Genomic DNA, 18,622 nt, shown 5'->3' with positions numbered 1-18,622 from the left:
ACTATCTAGCTGCCCCTTTAAGGTAGTCCTTTCAGATTTTTCTGAAATCATCCTATTTCATCATGATTTATAGCACAATAATATTCCAATGCAGTCATATACCACAATTCATCAAACCAATTATTCCTAAATACATTATAACAAAAGGTGATCAAGACTGAGAACCATGAGATCCCAGTTATAATCTTATAACTAAATAAAGAGTTGTACTCTCTTGGCAATAAAGCCTTAACTTTTCTTAGTCTCACTATTCTCACCTGTAAAATAAGCTAAATGCTGACCATTTTCCAAAGTTTAATTTCCTAAAAATTAATATTATAAAAATAGAAGCAGCAAGAAAGCTTAAGGAAAACAGGAATTCTTAAATTTTGGGGGGTCATGGATCTCTTAGAAGACTGTTGAATCTTGAAATGGCACAGTGGACAGAGCATGGTGCTGAAGTCAGGGGCATCTGAATTCAAATCCCAGAGAACATTATATTTTAGAGAAGACCATTATATTTTGGTGCCCGAACATGGGACAGACACAATCCTGATTCCAGTGGAAATGCCTCCAATCCTTATCTCAGTGGAAAAGCCTCTGATCCTGATTTCAGTGGAAAAGTCTCCTTGACCCAGAAATTAGGGTGAGTACAAAAATAAACAAGGAAACTATGTTAAAGGGCTAAAATAGCATTTCAGCTAAAATGGGACAGATTTTTAGAAAACAGCCTTCTTTTCAAATTCAAGGAAAATGTTTAGAGAGCATTGTCAAACTTATGAAAAGCCAAGGTTTGATTATAATTTGGGAGCAGATCACTGAGCTTTTAGAAACTATACAGTACACATCTCCTTGGTTCTCTATGGAAAAAGAATTGAATCCAGATGAGTGGAAATTAGTAGGAGAGCAACTTTGTCAATTCTACAATAAAAATGGACCTGGCTCAATTTCCAAAGACACACTTAATACATATAATTTAATACAACTGGCTTTAGGAAATTATATGTTATAGAATAAGGAAAAAAGAAGAAAGAGCAGGAGGGGGAGGTGCCAACTAAACTAGGTGAAAAGGATGAAGAATCAGATAAGAATGGCGTTAAGTACAATTCTGAGTGTGGCACTTCACAGCAAGAGCATTTCCCATCCCCCAACCTCCCTCCCTCAATTAACCTTTCATGGGTGGAGGGAGAAGGAGAAGGGGGAGAGGCAGAAACACAATCAGCATCTCCTATGAAGCAGCCTATGACAAGATTACAAAAGGTATTGGTTAAGGCAAAAAAATGAAGGACAGGATGTATCTGATTTAAAAATAAATGCATACCCTGTAATTGAAGAGCTTGACTCTTCAGGTCAAAAAAGGAGGAGATACATTCCTTTTGATCTGGAAAAAATTAAGGATTTGAAAAAGGGTTGCTTATTTTAAGATGTTATTAGATAATTTGTCTTATGAAATCCTAACCCCTAGTGACTGGAAATCCATAGCAAGGACATGTTTAGAACCTGGACAAAACTTATTATGGCTTTTGGAATATCATGAATTATGTAGGATTCAAGCCCAATGAAATAGGCAAACTGGAGTTAACATACAAATTACTTTTGACCAACTAGCTGATGAAGGTCAATATGAAGAGAATTCAGCACAGATTAATTATCCCATCTGTAATCGCTTTTTGAACACCTTTATGAACAGATCGCTGCTGCTGCAACAAAAGCTTGGGCTTCTTTCCCAGAGAAAGATGGAGGTAAAGCCTAAACAAAAATAGAGCAAGGTTCCAATGAAGCCTTTGCGGATTTTGTGGGACGTTTGCAGACAGCTGTCACAAGAACTACTGGAGAAAATGCAGCTGCAAGAATTATGTTGACAACTGGCTAAGGAAAATGCTAATAAGGTTTGCAGAAGAATTATATGGGGACTACACAAAGATGCTCCTTTAGAGGAGATCATAAGTCATTGTGCCACAGTGGGCTCAAATGCTTATTATACCCAGACTATGATGAACATGGGAAGACAGGGTTCCTCTTGGCAAGGGACTTCTAGAGAAACTCGTTGATGTTTTCAGCATGGAAAGATGGGACATCTGAGAGCTCATTGTATGTATGGAGACAGAGGGAGAAGACAGGGTAGGAGAATAAAACCCAAAACCCCATGTCCAAAATGCAACCGAGGCTTCCACCGGTACTCAGAATGTAGATTGACCCAGGGAAATGAGAGACGGGGCCCAGCTCCAAGATATCATATATATCATATAGGGCATGATTGTAGTTGAGTTTACCCCCAGAGTCTTTAGAAGTTCAGGACTCTAATGTGATCAATCCGCTGAAAAGCAATCAGATAGCAGAAAGGGATTACAACTGGGGAGAATATAGGGCTTTTAAACCAACAGGGCAGTGTCCAGTGCAAACAGCTTCAATGTAATTACCAGGTGATGAGAAGAGATTTAGAAAGTGGTAAATAGAAGGGACTAGAGAGGTTAACTGCTTGGGAGAAAGGGTTTGCTTGTATTCCTACAGATGGAGAAGGAAACAAATAGGTGGCAATGAGCAGCTGGAGAGAGACAGAAAAGGAGAAAAACCTCAAAACAAGGAGAAGATCTAAGAACAAAATCTGCAGGAATTATTGGATTCCCTAACACAAGATGAGACTGTTTCAGAACTTGAAAACCACCAGGAATCATTGGATTCCTTGAGATGAAAAATTGTTGATAAAGACTGTTGCAAGACTTGAAAACCATCAGGAATCATTGGATTCCCTAATATAAGATGAGACTATTGCAGGACTTCAAAGCTTGCAGGAATTATTGGATTCCTGGCATGAACTAATGGACAATAGATTCCTTTTGGACTATTTCTAGGACTTATGGACATGTATAATTCCTCATGTTGATTCATATTATTTGTTACATCACTACTAGCCTATGTTACTATGTGGTTATGTAATTTATGTAATTATGTGTAATACCTCCCATATTGATGGATTTATGTATTATTGTATTATGTATTATGTTTCAAGTGAGCCCCTTCAGAAACCGACTAATCTGATTTGATTTTCCATTTCCTTTGGTGTGTTCATCTCCTTTCCTGAGATGTTAGGGATGGTGTGATCACCTCCTTTATGGTGTTTTCACTTCTTTTTTGAGCAGTCAGGGAAGGTCACCTTCTTTTTTGGGGTTCTCATCTCCTTGAGAAGTCAGGGAGGTCATGACCACCTATGTTCTAAATCAAAAGAAAGCAGGAGATGTTATGATTCTTACAAGGTACTAAGACAGTGGAATTGTAGAGACAATAATTATCTAATTTAGCATGGTTCAGTATGATTGATCTGATCCTACAAGGAGATGTTATGGGCCAGAATTTGAAGCAGAGTACTGAGTGGAATTGAGGAGAAAATAGTTGAATCTAGTTTAGCATTGATTTCATCCTACAACAAATAATGGTTTCCTAGTGATATAATGATTGGAGTATACTCAGTATACAGGATATAAGCAAGAAGCTCTCAGGGCCAGACCCACAAGCCCACTCTTGGAGATGGAGTCAGATTCATTCCAACTTCCACCTTTGTGCTGGCTGGAGACATTCAGAGGAAGAGAGGCTGAAGCTGGCAGAGGCAAAGGACTAGCAGCAGGAGCTCTTGGAACCAAGAAGAGAGATAGGCCTCTAAAGAAAGCTAACCGGGCCCAAGGAAGGAGACAAGACTTAAAAGGAGACAATAAAGGATTTGGACTTTAACTCCTGACTGCATTTGGGGTGATTATTACACTGAACTAAGACGAAGGGTACTTCGAAGCCCCCCAAGAAATCTGCTCCCAGATAGCATTATATTTTAGAAAAGAACATATACTTAATAGCTGTGTGATTTGGGACAAGTCACTTAACCCCAATTGCCTAGCAAAAAAAAATAAATTAATTAATTAAAAAATATATTTTAAAACAAGTTTATGCACCTTAAGTTAAGAAATGCCACTCTAGAAAAATAGATCATGCACAGAAGTATGAATAAGAATGGGTAATAATTTCATCTCATTGTAATGTGTGTTGATCATCTACATTGGACATTGATACTTTGCAAATAATTTTATAAAAGTTAGGAAAAGCAACAAGGAGGTGATTCAAGGAAATTCCAATAAACTTGTGATAGAAAAAGCCATCCACATTTAGAGAGAGGGATATAGAGATTGTGTGAATCATAGCATGGTATTTTCACTTTTGTTGTTGTTATTTGTTTGCTTGCTTGCTTGCTTGTTTTTTTTTTCTTTCTCATTTTTTTCCCCTTTTGATCTGATTTTTCTTGTACAGCATGATAAGTGTGGAAATAATTTTTTTAAAAATTGCACATATTTAACCTATATTGAATTGCTTGCTGTCTGTGAGAACGGAAAGATGAGGAGGTAGGGAGAAAAATTTTGAACATAAGGTTTTGCAAAGGTAAATGTTGAGAACTCTTTTTGCACTAATATCTACATTGTACTTTGCATGTATTGCATATGATATAATAAATTGCATAATAATATAATAAAAAGCTATTATAAAATTGAAAAAAGAAGTTAGGAAAAAAAGATCCAGTCCTTGATAAATACATATATACATACACACATACTTATATACATATTTACACATATAGATAGATACATATGCACACATATATATCTTTTGAGATGGCATTTATAAAAATATGAATCAATAAAAGCATAACAACCTATACTTTGGAGATTCATAAAACACCACTATTTATTACTTAATCAAGAGGATAGTGTGTGTAGGGTACAGTGTTGTTCCAGGCTTGAGGGAGAGGCTAAGTTTGAGTAAGACATAATATCTCTTCCTGAGAAGATTAAACACTACTGATCCTTTGACAGTTGGTTGTTAAATAAATGGAGTGCCAGTCAGGAACTTAGGAGTTTAAATTTGGCCTTGAGTAGTTACTAGCTATATTATTTCATGCAGATCACTTAAATTCTGTTGCTTCAATTTCCTCATCTGCAAAATGAGCATAATAATAACACTTACCTTGCAATTATCACATAGAATAATAATTATAAAGCATTTAGTACAGTCCTGGCATGTAATAAGCATTCCATACATGTTAGTTGTTATAACTCTTTATTAACACCAGTTTTGTTGCTGTGAAGCTCACTCCTAAAATCTCTAGCATCTCATCCCTTTTCTTCTCCAGCATTGCTACTACTTCAAAACAGGTCTACATCATCTCATTTCCAGGATATCATAACAGCTTGCCAATAGTATCCCTACTTCAAATCTCTTCTCACTCCCACCCACTCTCCAATCATTTTTCAAATTAGTCTTCCTAAAGCACAGATCTATCTCAGCCCTCCCAACTCAATACATATGAGTGGCTTCCATTTTACCTTCACAATCAAACATAAAATCCTCTACATGGATTTTAAAGCCTAAGGTTGCATTAAGACTTCTAAGATATGCTATATCTTATTTGTATTGTAAAATTGTAAGATTTGTATTTTGTCTACTTCATTAGACATTAGACAATATGTATAATATATAATATATATTAAAATACAAAATAAATATATATAACATATAATAGTGTAACATATAATGTATATAAATATATGATAATATGTAATATATAAATATGTATATATTATAAAATTTAAAGAAGTGGACACTTAATAAATACTGTTGATTGACTAACCAATAAACATGCTCATTAGACTTTGCAATCATCTGAGTAATTCACTGTCATTCATCTCAATATAGCCAAAGTTCATGAAGAAATTGACCGAGTGGTTGGCTCAAGCAGGAGGCCCTCCATGCAGGACAGAATCAAGATGCCCTATGTGGAAGCTGTTGTCCATGAGATACAGAGATATATTAGTCTTCTCCCCCTCAGCATTCCACGAACAACAACTCAGGACATCCACTTCAGAAACCATGTGATTCCCAAGGTCAGATACGTTTATTCTCATTATGATTTTCACAAGGCACAAAAACACCTTCTTTGCAGTGGGCATAGAATGTCAGCTCTATTTGTTTATTATGTCACATGCAGGTGCTTAGAGAAACATGAAAAAGAGAGCTGGCTTCTTGAGGCAAGGGGAGCTGTGTTCATGTCCTGTTTTTTACTACTCTGGCTGTGATAACACATCTTGGGCAACCACCTTATCTCTCAGGGCCCCAGGCATCTAAAACTCTAAACTGTAGAGTATAATATATCTATAGGGGCAGAAGGAGTTTCTTCAACAATCTCAGCTCTGATCCCCTGTAGTGATAAGATGACAGGTCCACTTCCTTGCCAAATGAGGATAGAAGAAAAGCAGTATGTTATGGCTCTGCCCCAAATCTAAGAGTTAGGGATCTAGGATGTAAGTCTGGCTTTATCACTCAGTGGAAGTATAACTAAGGATGTCACATCATCCTTCTGGGTCTTGATTTCATTTACGCGAAGAATGGGTTGTATAGCTGATCTTTAGTTTCCAATACTGGATGGTATTCATAATCTAGATGGACTTCAGTCTCAGTAAGTAGAGTTAAAGCAAATCATTTTTAGCAAGAATGATATAGGAGCTGAGATCTGTTGTTTTCTTGTAGTAAGGAGACTAAAAAAGCTGCTACTAATTCCTATGAGTAAGAAGTAATAAGGTGAGCTATAGAGTGACCTGGACAAGAGCATAACAGTTTCATCACAAAAGAACTGACAGGAAGGGTCTATTATATGATGACTATTTCATGCTGGAAGAATATGAAATATTAATTAGCATTTAATTAACTTTATTATGTTAACATATTTTATACTAAAAAAAATTCATCTTTGGGATAAGCCAGTATCCTGATATTGAAAGCAGAGTCTTAAAAAACATCAAAAGTATGTACAAAACTTCTCTCCATCTTCCATGAATTTCATAGGCCAATATTGTATTAAACTATCAGCTTCTGCATGTTCTATCAAAATCACCTTTTAAAGAATGGAGATACCACCAGATAGAATGCTGGCAAATGAAAAGTCTTTACTTAAGCCATTTACTCTCAAAAACATGTTTGGAAGTTACTCATATTTCATCTACCTTAAATGCATATACCTTAAACAGTTCATGTTAGATATTTTATGATCCATCTATATACATGATAGTATCCCAGTTACAACTTTAATTTTTTGATTCCAGGACACAATTGTATTCCCAGTGCTTCACTCCATCCTGTATGATAAAAAAATATTTCCTAACCCATACCAGTTTGACCCAGAGAACTTCTTGACCAAATCTGGTGACTTTCAGAAGAATGACCACTTCACACCTTTCTCTTTGGGTAAAAATAATGCATGCTTCTGTCCATTTGTCAGTTTCGTTGATTGCACCATAATAAAAGTATTGATAATCCAACTCCAAAGGGGATTAATGTAATTGTTGGAAACATGGAAGTATTCAGGCAGATTGAATACAATATTGGTTAATATTTAGTACATTTAGACTCAGATGATCATGGTTTAAATCTCAGCTTTGATTCTTCTAATGATGTGACTGTGGTCAAATTACTTAACCTCTCAGCCTCAGTTCCTTCACATGTAAATATAAAGATGCTAATACCTAAATCTTATAGTTGTTATGGGAAAAGTGCTTGGGAAACATTAGAGGCCCACATAAAGTGATTATTATTATCATTAGTTTATGCAGTTAATTAATTGATTGATTGATTAAATTGATAAATAAATTGGATGAGATGAACTAACTATTCAGGGATTAAGATATTGCTTAGTGATAACAATTGTACTAATTTAAAGGTAGGTATAAGAGTTTAGTGCTTGCTGATTGATTGATAGTTAAGAATGCTGAATTTGAAATCAGAAGAAACTGGAATTTTAATCTTATTTCATACATATATTAATTATGTAGCCATGTGTGAGTCATTTAATCTGAACCTCAGTTTTCTACTCTAAAGAATGGGAATAATAATTCCATTGGTACTTGCTTTACAAGGTTATTGTGAGGATAATACTGTCAACTCTTCTAGAACTTTAATTCCTATATAAATGTCAAATTTTGTTCTTTAAATGACTCAGTCGTTCTCAACAGCCATATTCAAAGAGAAGCCACATGTGAGGCATAACAAACAGAAGCCTGATCTTGATGTCTGAAAGTCCTGGGATAAAGTTATGCTTCAGAAACATAGTAATTTTGTATCTCTGTGTATGTCTATGGAGAAGGTCACTTAACTTTTCAGGTCCACAGGAAATTTTTTTCAAATTCTCATTTATCAAGGATTTGCCCACCTGTCTCTGTGAAGGAAATCATGAAGTCATGGGTCCAGTCACAGGTCTCCCCCACCCTGTATGTGACCTGTATCTCTAGATCACAAAGGTTTTTACCCATCTACCTCTTTTTCCCTCAAATGCTGCTTTTTAACTATTATTTATTCTAAAAAAAAAAAATTCACAGATTTTTCAATTATCTTGAAAATACTATATATGAATGTCATTTATGATTTGAAACACATGTCAGAAGCCCCTCAGCCCCCTGGATTAGCACCTACTTCCTTCCCTGCTTATTTGACAATCGGATCATTAGTTACATTTGGCCTCTCTAGAATAAGATGGTTCACTGTGATCTCCACTGATTATCAGTGAGACTGTAACTTAACATAACTCACTACATCTCTCCAATCATTTTTTAATCAAAATGTTTAAGTCTCTCTCTTTTTAAAATTTTTTTTTATTATAGCTTTTTATTTACAAAACATATGCATGGGTAATTTTTCAACACTGACCCTTGCAAAACCTTTTGTTCCAAATTTTCCCTTCCTTACCCTCACCCCCTCCCCTAGATGGCAAATATTCCAATACATGTTAAAATATATATTAAATGCAATATATGTATACATATTTATACAGTTTTCTTGCTGCACAAGAAAAATCAGATCTAGAAAGAAAAAAAAAACTTGAGAAGGAAAACAAAAATGCAAGCAAACAACAACAGAAAGGGTGAAAATGTTAAGTCTCTCTTGATGATACCATTGAATTAAATGGCTATTATGAAGCAGATCCTTTGGTTCTTTTAGGAAAACGCAACTGTGTTGGAGAGAGTCTAGCTCGGATGGAGGTGTTTCTGTTCCTGACAACTATTCTACAGAACTTCACCTTGAAGCCTTTGGTGGATCCAAAGGAACTTAGCATCACCCCACTCATGAGTGGGCTTCTCAATCTCCCACCAATTTATAAATTATCTCTTCTTCCTAGATAATTGATATCTTTTTGGCCGCAATTTCATTACTTTGTTCCCACAGCATAGTCAATTTCTGTTTCGTATGATATTCTTGATATCTGGTCTTAGAAAGATGCTGCTATCCTCTTCAAGTTAAGAATAATGTCTGAAGAGGTCCTGCAAGAGAGAAATACAAGACAAAAGAACAATGGAGTCACCACAGCCTAATATTTAGCCTAATATACTTTTTTGGCAGCAGCAAAGAACTGCATCAAAGGGAAGTCATATGCTCAGTTTAAGATTTCATCTCCAATCTTAAATTCTGGAAAATTTGCAAATTGTCCTTCATGACCTGGTCATTGTTTCTAAATTTTGTTATAGTACTATATACAAAGAAATAAAGGAATTATATCTTGGAATTATTTTTATCCCAAAAGCCTTATATTTCTACAAAACTGTAAATATGTGTATGTGTATATGTATATGTGTGAGTATGTATACACATAAATATTTATATATACATGTATATATAATACATATAAAAATATACACGTCTGTCTATATCAGTGGTTCTCAAAGTATGGTCTAGAGAATCCTGGGGAACTCTGAAATCCTTTTAGAGGGTCTACAAATTCAAAAATAGTTTTTATTTCCAATATGGTGAATGTCTATAAATATAATCCAGATAAACAAAAACACTTTGGAAAGATCCTCAATAATTTTTAATAGGATAAAGATACTGAAAACAAAAGTTTGAGAACCACTGATCTATCTTATCTATCTATCATAGTCTACCATCTCAGAATCATATATCTGCTCATCAGTGTTCTAGATTACTCAATGATTTGTGATGGAGTATCTCTATTACCTTCATCTCAAGCCCTGACATACTGGATTCCCTCTCTTCCCATTATTATTAGCAGTATTAAGGAATAGTCCCTGGCACAAAACAAGCACTTAATCAATGTTTTTTGGCTATTTGTTTTGTGCTAGTGAGTAGCCCCAGTTCTATTTAATTACATTAAATTAATTTTCTAGAAAGGGAATTAGCTTCAAAGATATAGCAAGATTAAAATATAAACTTTCCCCCTAATACACCAGGACATAGACTTTTTCCTATACTACCTTGGTCCCTAAGTAAAATAGGCTTATTCTTAGCACAGTTTTTGTATTTGTGTACTTTTGCATTTTGTATTTGCGTATATATCTCAATCTACATACATATTTGCATGAGTATACGTGTGTATATATTCACATATATATACATACAAACACATGTGCGTATCAATGTACAGGAATATGTATATTGTGTGTATATGAATTCATTATCTATAAATTCACACTTATTACTCTAGGAGGAATCTCATGAAAAGATGGAGAGATGTGTGATACAAAACAACATATTTAGGTGGATTCAAAACTAGTTAAATGGCAGGAACCAAAGCATAGAAGTTAGTTTTTCCACTTCACTTTAGGAAAAAAAAATAATTGGGGCAGCTAGATGGTGCAGTGGATAGAGTACCAGCATGGAAATCATGAGGACCTGAGTTCAAATCTGGTCTCAGACACTCAATACTTCCTAGCTGTGTGACCCTGGGCAAGTCACTTAACCCAAATTGCCTCAGCCAAAAAAAAAAAAAAGAAAAGAAAGAAAGGCAATTAATAAAGAGCCTCACATTACCATTTCCTTGACCATGTATCATTAACACTTTTGTCAATAATTTACATAATATCCAAGAAGGCATACTTACAAGTTTTGCACAAGACAGGAAATGGAGAGGGATACTTAGTCAACACTTAGGATTCAAAACAAACTTGCTACTTTATGTCAACTTTAATCAAAATTCAGTTTAAGAAAGACAGAGTTAGGAAGTATCCATGGGTTTATTCTTCCTTAGGCAGACATGTATATATGGGAGGACAGTTGGAACTGAGCTTGGAGCAGGGATAGGCAGCAGGGGTTATAAAGATAAAAAACACAAGTGAGAGAATGTAATCTCACGTGCTCTTATGGAGTTATCTCTGGTTGGGCGGTCTTTTGGAAGGCATATCTTGGCCCATATCTGGTTTGGCTGGGGCTCCTCGTGAGCCAGTCTGAGTTGATTCTGCGGCATAGCAGGGAGAGTTCCAGGTTCAGCATGAGAATACTGCAAGGAATTTCTGATGTGTCCAATTTAAAGAATGTTCAGTTTCTCTCCTGCTTTTGATTTCCAGATCATTCTGGGTTCCTTTGCAATAGTAGGAAGCTTGAGCTAATCAAGATGGTTAATAAACCAGATCTCTAATAAGAAAATCTCCAGTGAGGTCCTGAAGAGTCAGACATGACTGAATATTTACTGAACATACAACTGCTTCAGTTTCACAGCCAGAACACTGGGTTGTATCTCACAAGATGCAGCATATTAGAAATGAATATAAAATCTTATAACTCGATTTTAAAGAATCCAGCTCCCCAAGGATAAGATGCAGAGCACAGTTTCTCTGGAAAAGGTTTTAGAGCAATATCAGTTCCATGAGAATCAATAGTATACAAAAAAAAAAAAAATCTAATTCAATTTTAGGCTTCATTAGAAAAAGTCCAGGACTGAGATGATAGCCCAGTTGTATTCATCACACCAGGACAGAACTGTTAAGTCCTAGGTTCCTTCCTAGGAAGGAAGGAGGAAGAAAAGCCTTGAAAAGGAGAAGTACTAGAGAGGACCACTAGTGAAAGCTCTTCATATCACACAATGGGAGGGATCTATTAAAGGAACTGAGAATGTTTACCTAGAAAAAGATAATGACATAGAGAGGACTATGCTGGCCATCTTCCAGCATCTGAGAGGTTTTGCCAGGAACGAACGAAAGGATTGATTTGTTCTGTGTGGCTCCAGAGGCAGAATTGGAGGCAAACCCCAGATTCATTCCTAAGAGTTAGAGGTGTCCCAAAGCAGAAGGGGCTGTCTCTGCAGAGAGTAGGCTTCCCCCCATTAGAGGCCTTTGAGCCAAAGGCTAGGAATCCACTTAGCAATTTCTTAAGGGGATTCTTTCCCAGCAAAGTATTGGTCTAGATGACCACTGAGAGTTTGTTCAAAAGAATGGATCAGTACCTTTTTGTCCTCCCAATGAGAGGAGTAAGAAAGAGCTAGAGCCAAATGAACCCTTAGGAATATCGTTCTCATCCTCCTTATCAAATGAACAAATAATATCTAGGTGGCACAGTGGATAGAGTCCAGACCCGGATTCAGGGAGCTGAGTCTTCTTGAATTCAAATCTGGCTTCAAACACTGGCTTACTGTGTGACTCTGGGTAAATTACTTAAGCCTGCTTGCCTCAGTTTCCTCATCTGTAAAATGAGGTGGAGAAGGAAATGGTATAAACCACTGTCATATCTCTGACAAGACAATCTCCAATGAAGTCATGAAGAGTCAGACATAACTGAATAACTACTGAACAATAACAAATATAGTACTTTTGATGTATCTTGGTTTTGCACCAAAATAATATGGGGTCATGTAGACATCAGATGATGGTAGGCACCAAAGTTGGGGTTCAATCACTTGAAGAATTCACAATAACCATTCTTTGGTAAAAGGTAGTTTTATTTAGGGAAGATTTTCCAGACAAAATGAAGGGACACACTAGACACCAGGAATGATAAATATGAAGTAGAGTGAGAGAGTCAAGTCCCTCACAATTGGAACTCACAATTACCCAGGAAAAAAGGGTGCCTCGGGGATTAATTTCTTTCTTTCTTTCTTTCTTTCTTTCTTTCTTTCTTTTTTATTATAACTTTTATTTACAAGATATAAGCATGGGTAATTTTTCAGCATTGACAGCTGCAAAACCTTTTGTTCCAAGTTTTCCCCTCCTTCCCCCCACCCCTCCCCTAGATGGCAGGTAGACCAATACATGTTAAATATGTTAAAGTATATGTTAAATACAATATATGTATACATGTCCAAACAGTTATTTTGCTGTACAAAAAGAATCGGACTTTGAAATAGTGTACAATTAACCTGTGAAGGAAATCAAAAATGCAAGTGGACAAAAATAGAGGGTTGGGAATTCTATGTAGTGGTTCACACTCATTTCCTTGAGTTCTTTCACTGGATGTAGCTGGTTCTATTCATTATTGAACAGATGGAACTGATTTGGTTCATCTCATTGCTGAGGATGGCCAGGTCCATCAGAATTGGTCATCATGTAGTGTTGTCGTTGAAGTATATAATGATCTCCTGGTCCTGCTCATTTCACTCAGCATCAGTTCATGTAAGTCTCTCCAGGCCTCTCTGTATTCATCCCGCTGGTCATTTCTTACCAAACAATAATATTCCATAATATTCATACACCACAATTTATTCAGCCATTCTCCAATTGAGGGGCATCCATTCAGTTTCCAGTTTCTGGACACTACAAAGAGGGCTGCCACAAACATTTTTGTACATACAGGTCCCTTTCCCTTCTTTAATATCTCTTTGGGATATAAGCCCAGTAGTAATACTGCTGGATCAAAGGATATGCACAGTTTGATAACTTTTGGGACATAGTTCCAAATCGCTCTCCAGAATGATTGGATGTGTTCACAATCAGGGATTAATTTCTTAGTCTCTATCCAACACAGCACTCACAACCTCATCACTTTAATGTTTTCAAAGCTTTTTCTGTAGTTTCTCTTACTGGATCTTCATAACAACCCTGGAGGTAGGACCTATTATTAACTCCATTTTTCAGATGAAGCTCAAAGCGGTTAAGTGAAGTACTCAGGATCATACAGCTACTAAGATTCTGAGGCAGAATTGAAACAGTTTTTCCTGCCATTAGGTGCAAACTAATAAAAACCTTCCTTTGGGTCAGTCCACCATAGCACTCTGCCTTGTGGTATTTCTCCTTATCTTTTCCCCATGCCATATGGTATCTCTCCTAGCTCTACTATGCTTCTCAACTCCATTTCTCCTTACAGCTAACTAACTCTTTTAAAGTGCTAAGTCTCTTTCAGGATTTAGCCTGCCAGCTAAGGGAATGCTCCAACCTCATGGGATGCTTCTTTTCTACTGGGTAATTTTGGGTTTCACTGAAGAACTTGTCTTTCACATGCTCTGTCACTCTTTCATATTTACCCTTCCCCATATCTATTGCATCCCTTCATTTTGTCTGTAATCTCTTCCCTAAATAAATCTGCTTTTTGCCAAAGAGAATGACCATTGTGGATTTATCACCTGATCGAAGCCCAACTTTTGGAGCCTACCATCATTTGGGGTCTATATAACCATAATATCTGCCCTGGTAAGAAGTCAGTAAAGACAGGGTTAGATTGATCATACAAAGGAAGTCATGAATCCTGGTTGACACTAGAACTATATAAATCCCCTTGAGGAATGAATACTTGTTGGAATCCTTACAAAGTGTTAACTCATTAGAGTTGATAGAGACAATAATTATCTAATTCAACATGGTTCAGTATGATTGATCTGATCCTATGAGGAGTTGTTATGGGCCAGAAGAAACAAGGTACTAAGTGGAACTGATAGAAACAATGCTTGTGATCACACCTTTAGAGAGTTCATATAAGCAAGAAGCTCTTAGGGCCAGAGAGAACTCTGGGAGAAAGCCCACAATCCCACTCTTAGAGGAGCAATCAACCTTTTATACTGAGCATAAATAGAGCTTCAGTGAGTCAGCCAAGTCAGTTCAGTTCGGAACATTGCCAAGAGTCAGAGAGGAGCACTCTGGGAGATACAGAAGCCCATAAACCCTCTCTCTTGGAGAGGAGCACTCTGGGAGGAAGCCCACAAGCCCGCTCTCGGAGTGGGAGGTGGAGTCAGATTCATTCCATCTTCTCACCTTTGTGCTCGTTGGAGGCTGAAGAAAGCAGAGGCAGAAGCAAATGACAAAGCTGCAAGAGCTCTTAGAATCAAAGAGGGAGAGAGACCTCAAAGAAAACTAACCAGGCTATATTGAAAGACACAATTAAAGATTTGAACTTTAGCACCTGGCTGCATTTGGAGTGATTATTACTTTTAACTGAAACTAAGGCTGCCTCCAGAAAACCTCCCCGAGAAACCTGCTCCCAGAGAAAACCATTATATTTTAAAGAAGAAAAACACCACAAACATTAGGTACACAGAGACCTTGGGCAGTTAGGTGGCAAAGTGACTTGAGTATCAAGTTTGGAGATAGGAAAACCTAAATTCAAATGTAGCCTCAGACAGTAGTAGTATGACCCAGTGATAGGAATTCAAACTGGCTAGTCCTCTCCAGAATGATGTAGCAATAACCCTGAGGCTACCTGGCCTTCATCCTAAAGTCTTCATTCTTACCTTGGGAATGTGGTAGTTCCACAAACTGGCTGTCAGATAATCTTTAGGTCAGTAATAACAAAGTTTCTGACACAACCTAAGCCAATCTAAGCTAATAATAGGGTGTAACTCCCACCTCTAAGCCATAGAATTCAACAATGGAGACTCAATTCTACCTCTAAACCATAAAATTAGTTTATCAGGAACATGAAGCACCAGGTCTTTCTATCTTTTCCCCATATATTTATCTTCTTGCTCTTGGTTCTTTCCTAAATTCTTTTGGAATCTATCCCCCTTTAATTGTAATTACAATTATAATAAACATTGTCCCCTGACTTGGATCAGAACCTGCAAATTCTTTTGAGACACCTCACCGCACCTCAGACCAAAATTCCTTAGTCTATTCTGAGACTGTCTCCTCTGACTTTGACCTCCAAGTATTCTTCTAGCTCTCCCCTGACTTTGTCCTCATCCAAGAACCATTTCTCCAATTCCTCCCTGATTTTATCCTTCAAGCATTCTCCCTCACTCCTCCCTAATTTTATCCTTCAAACATCTCCCTTATTCCTTCAAAACATCTCTTTTCTCCCCAAAATATCTTCTGGTTTCTTCCCCTTCCTTCTGTCTATAAAAATCATCCCTTCCCAAAGTATGGCACAAAATCTTATTTGGATTTTGCCCTTGACCTTCACTCATTAATAAAGATACCTTTTGGGAGGGAGAAAGCCTCACTGTGATTTTTCACAATTTTTCCACCTCATCTTTGCTATCACCTGGGCAAGTCACTTAACCCTGTTTACCTCTGTTTCCTCATCTGTAAAATGAACTGGAGAAAAAAAAATGGACAACTCTAGTATTTCTGCTCAAAAAAAAAAAAACAAAAACAAAAAACCCAAACAAACCAAAATGGGGTCAGGAAAAGTTGGATAAGATTGAAACCAACCGCCCACCACCAAAATCGGAGACTCATCTTTGCTATCACCTGGGCAAGCCATTTAATCCTATTTGCCTCAGTTTCCTCATTTGTAAAATGAGCTGGAGAAGAAAATGGCCAACTTCAGTATCTTTCTAAAACAAAACAAAACAAAACAAAAAACAAATGGAGTCAGGAAAAGTTGGACAGGATTGAAACCAACCGACCACCACCAAACTCGGAGACTTATAAACTCAGGTTATAGGGTGCCAGGTGAAAACAGGTGATTGGAACTTTTCTGAAAAGGTCATTTCGAAAGGCAGGTTTCAGGACGTTAAATTGGGAAAGATGTTCAAGACCAAATTTTTCCACATCCGGAGATTCTTAGTGCATTCCTCCCTCAGTAAAATGTTATCTGGCGCCTGTATAGGCACAAAAGCACTACAGCAGCTTTCTCCCCATTGCAGAATGCCTTTGGCCGGAGGGTCTCGGATAGAAAAAAGAGAATTTCCATTATCTTAGTGGGAGGCAGTGCAAGGCTAAAGAATCTCGTTCTAATGCCTCCGTAGAGATAAGGGCTCTGTAATCTCCTGGAACAATTTCCTTGAATGGAACCCAGGGGTCGGATTTCTCATGCTAATCTCGGGAGACTGGGAAACTGCCCAGAGGACAGGTTCTTTCAGGGTGCGGTGAAAAACAAATTCTCCCTCTCGGAAATACGGACCAAATAGTCCCTCTATTTGGCCCGAACGGAAATAGGAAGAGAAGAAACTAAGGGATGGATTGATCCCAGGAACTGGAAGAATGGATCGGAGCCATTATTAACAACTGGATCAGCTCCTGGACACCGACTGGAAAATGGAAATTGTCCTCTGTTCTTTTTGTAAACGTCCCCGTTGGGGAACAGCGATGGAAAAAACGCAGTTTAGTGAGTGCTTCTCCTCAGAGCCAGTTCTGTAGATGATGGTTACTGCTTTTTAATATAGGAAATTCAATTTGATTCAACAAGCATTTATTTATTAAGGTTCTTCTTGTAATGCTGGAGAAACTGAGGCGAGATAGAGGTTAGAGAGTTATAATAATTTAATTTATTGAAGAGTAAATCAATTGACTGGATCGGATTCTCCTCTCCAAGTATCCAGTATCTAATGTGGGGTGTAGAGATTCTTTAAGAATGGGACTAGACCCAAAGAGATCATAAAGAAGGGAAAGGGACCTGTATGTGCACGAATGTTTGTGGCAGCCCTTCTTGTAGTGGCTAGAAACTGGAAACTGAGTGGATGCCCATCAATTGGAGAATGGCTGAATAAATTGTGGTGTATGAATATTATGGAATATTACTGTTCTGTAAGAAATGACCAACAGGATGATTTCAGAAAGGCCTGGAGAGACCTACATGAACTGATGCTAAGTGAAATGAGCATTGTATACTTCATTGTATACTTCAACAACAATACTATATGATGACCAGTTCTGATGGACCTGGCCATCCTCAGCAATGAGATCAACCAAATCATTTCCAATGGAGCAGTAATGAACTGAACCAGCTACACCCAGAGAAAGAACTCTGGGTGATGACTAAAACCATTACATTGAATTCTAATCCCTATATTTATGCCCACCTGCATTTTGATTTCCTTCACAAGCTAATTGTACAATATTTCAGAGTCTGATTCTTTTTGTACAGCAAAATAACGGTTTGATCATGTATACTTATTGTGTATCTAATTTATATTTTAATATATTTAATATCTACTGGTCATCCTGCCATCTGGGGGGGGGTGGGGGGTAAGAGGTGAAAAATTGGAACAAGAGGTTTGGCAGTTGTTAATAGCTGTAAAGTTACCCATACATATAACCTGTAAATAAAAGGCTATTAAATAAAAATTAAAAAAAAAAAAAAAAGAATGGGACTAGATGGTCTTTTATCAGTTCTAAAATTGAATCTGGACAAATTTTCTGGCGAATCATAGCTTTAAAGGGACCTTAGACCAATAAAGAACTAGAGACATTATGAAAGGCAAAATGGACAACTGTGATTAGATTAAATTAAAAAGTATTTTCACTCTTTTGTTGTTGGTGGTTTGCATTTTATTTTCTTTCTCATTTTTTTTCCAGTTTGATTTGATTTTTCTTGTGCAGCAAAGTAATTGTATAAATATGTATGCATGTGTTGGATTTAACATATATTTCTACCATGTTTAACATATATTAGACTACTTGTCATTTAGAGGAGGGGGTGGGGAAAGGGAGGGGAAATTGGAACAAGATTTTGCAAGGGTTAA

General features: G+C 36.9%; 1 protein-coding gene across 1 annotated transcript in view; it reads left to right on the top strand.

Moving 5' to 3' along the window:
• LOC100933015 (cytochrome P450 2C23-like) overlaps positions 1-9,568 on the top strand; it is a 29,743-nt gene extending 20,175 nt beyond the window's left edge. Inside the window, exons 7-9 of the mRNA XM_031956248.1 lie at positions 5,713-5,900; positions 7,116-7,257; positions 9,004-9,568. Coding sequence (XP_031812108.1) covers positions 5,713-5,900; positions 7,116-7,257; positions 9,004-9,185 — 512 coding nt within the window. The 3' untranslated portion in view covers positions 9,186-9,568. The remainder of the gene's footprint in view (positions 1-5,712; positions 5,901-7,115; positions 7,258-9,003) is intronic.
• Positions 9,569-18,622: the final 9,054 nt, after the last annotated feature.

The sequence above is a fragment of the Sarcophilus harrisii genome, chromosome 2, assembly GCF_902635505.1.
Source record: "Sarcophilus harrisii chromosome 2, mSarHar1.11, whole genome shotgun sequence".
Classification (NCBI taxonomy): domain Eukaryota; kingdom Metazoa; phylum Chordata; class Mammalia; order Dasyuromorphia; family Dasyuridae; genus Sarcophilus; species Sarcophilus harrisii.
Note: the sequence above shows the minus strand (reverse complement) of the source record. Positions and strands in the feature narration are given on the sequence as shown.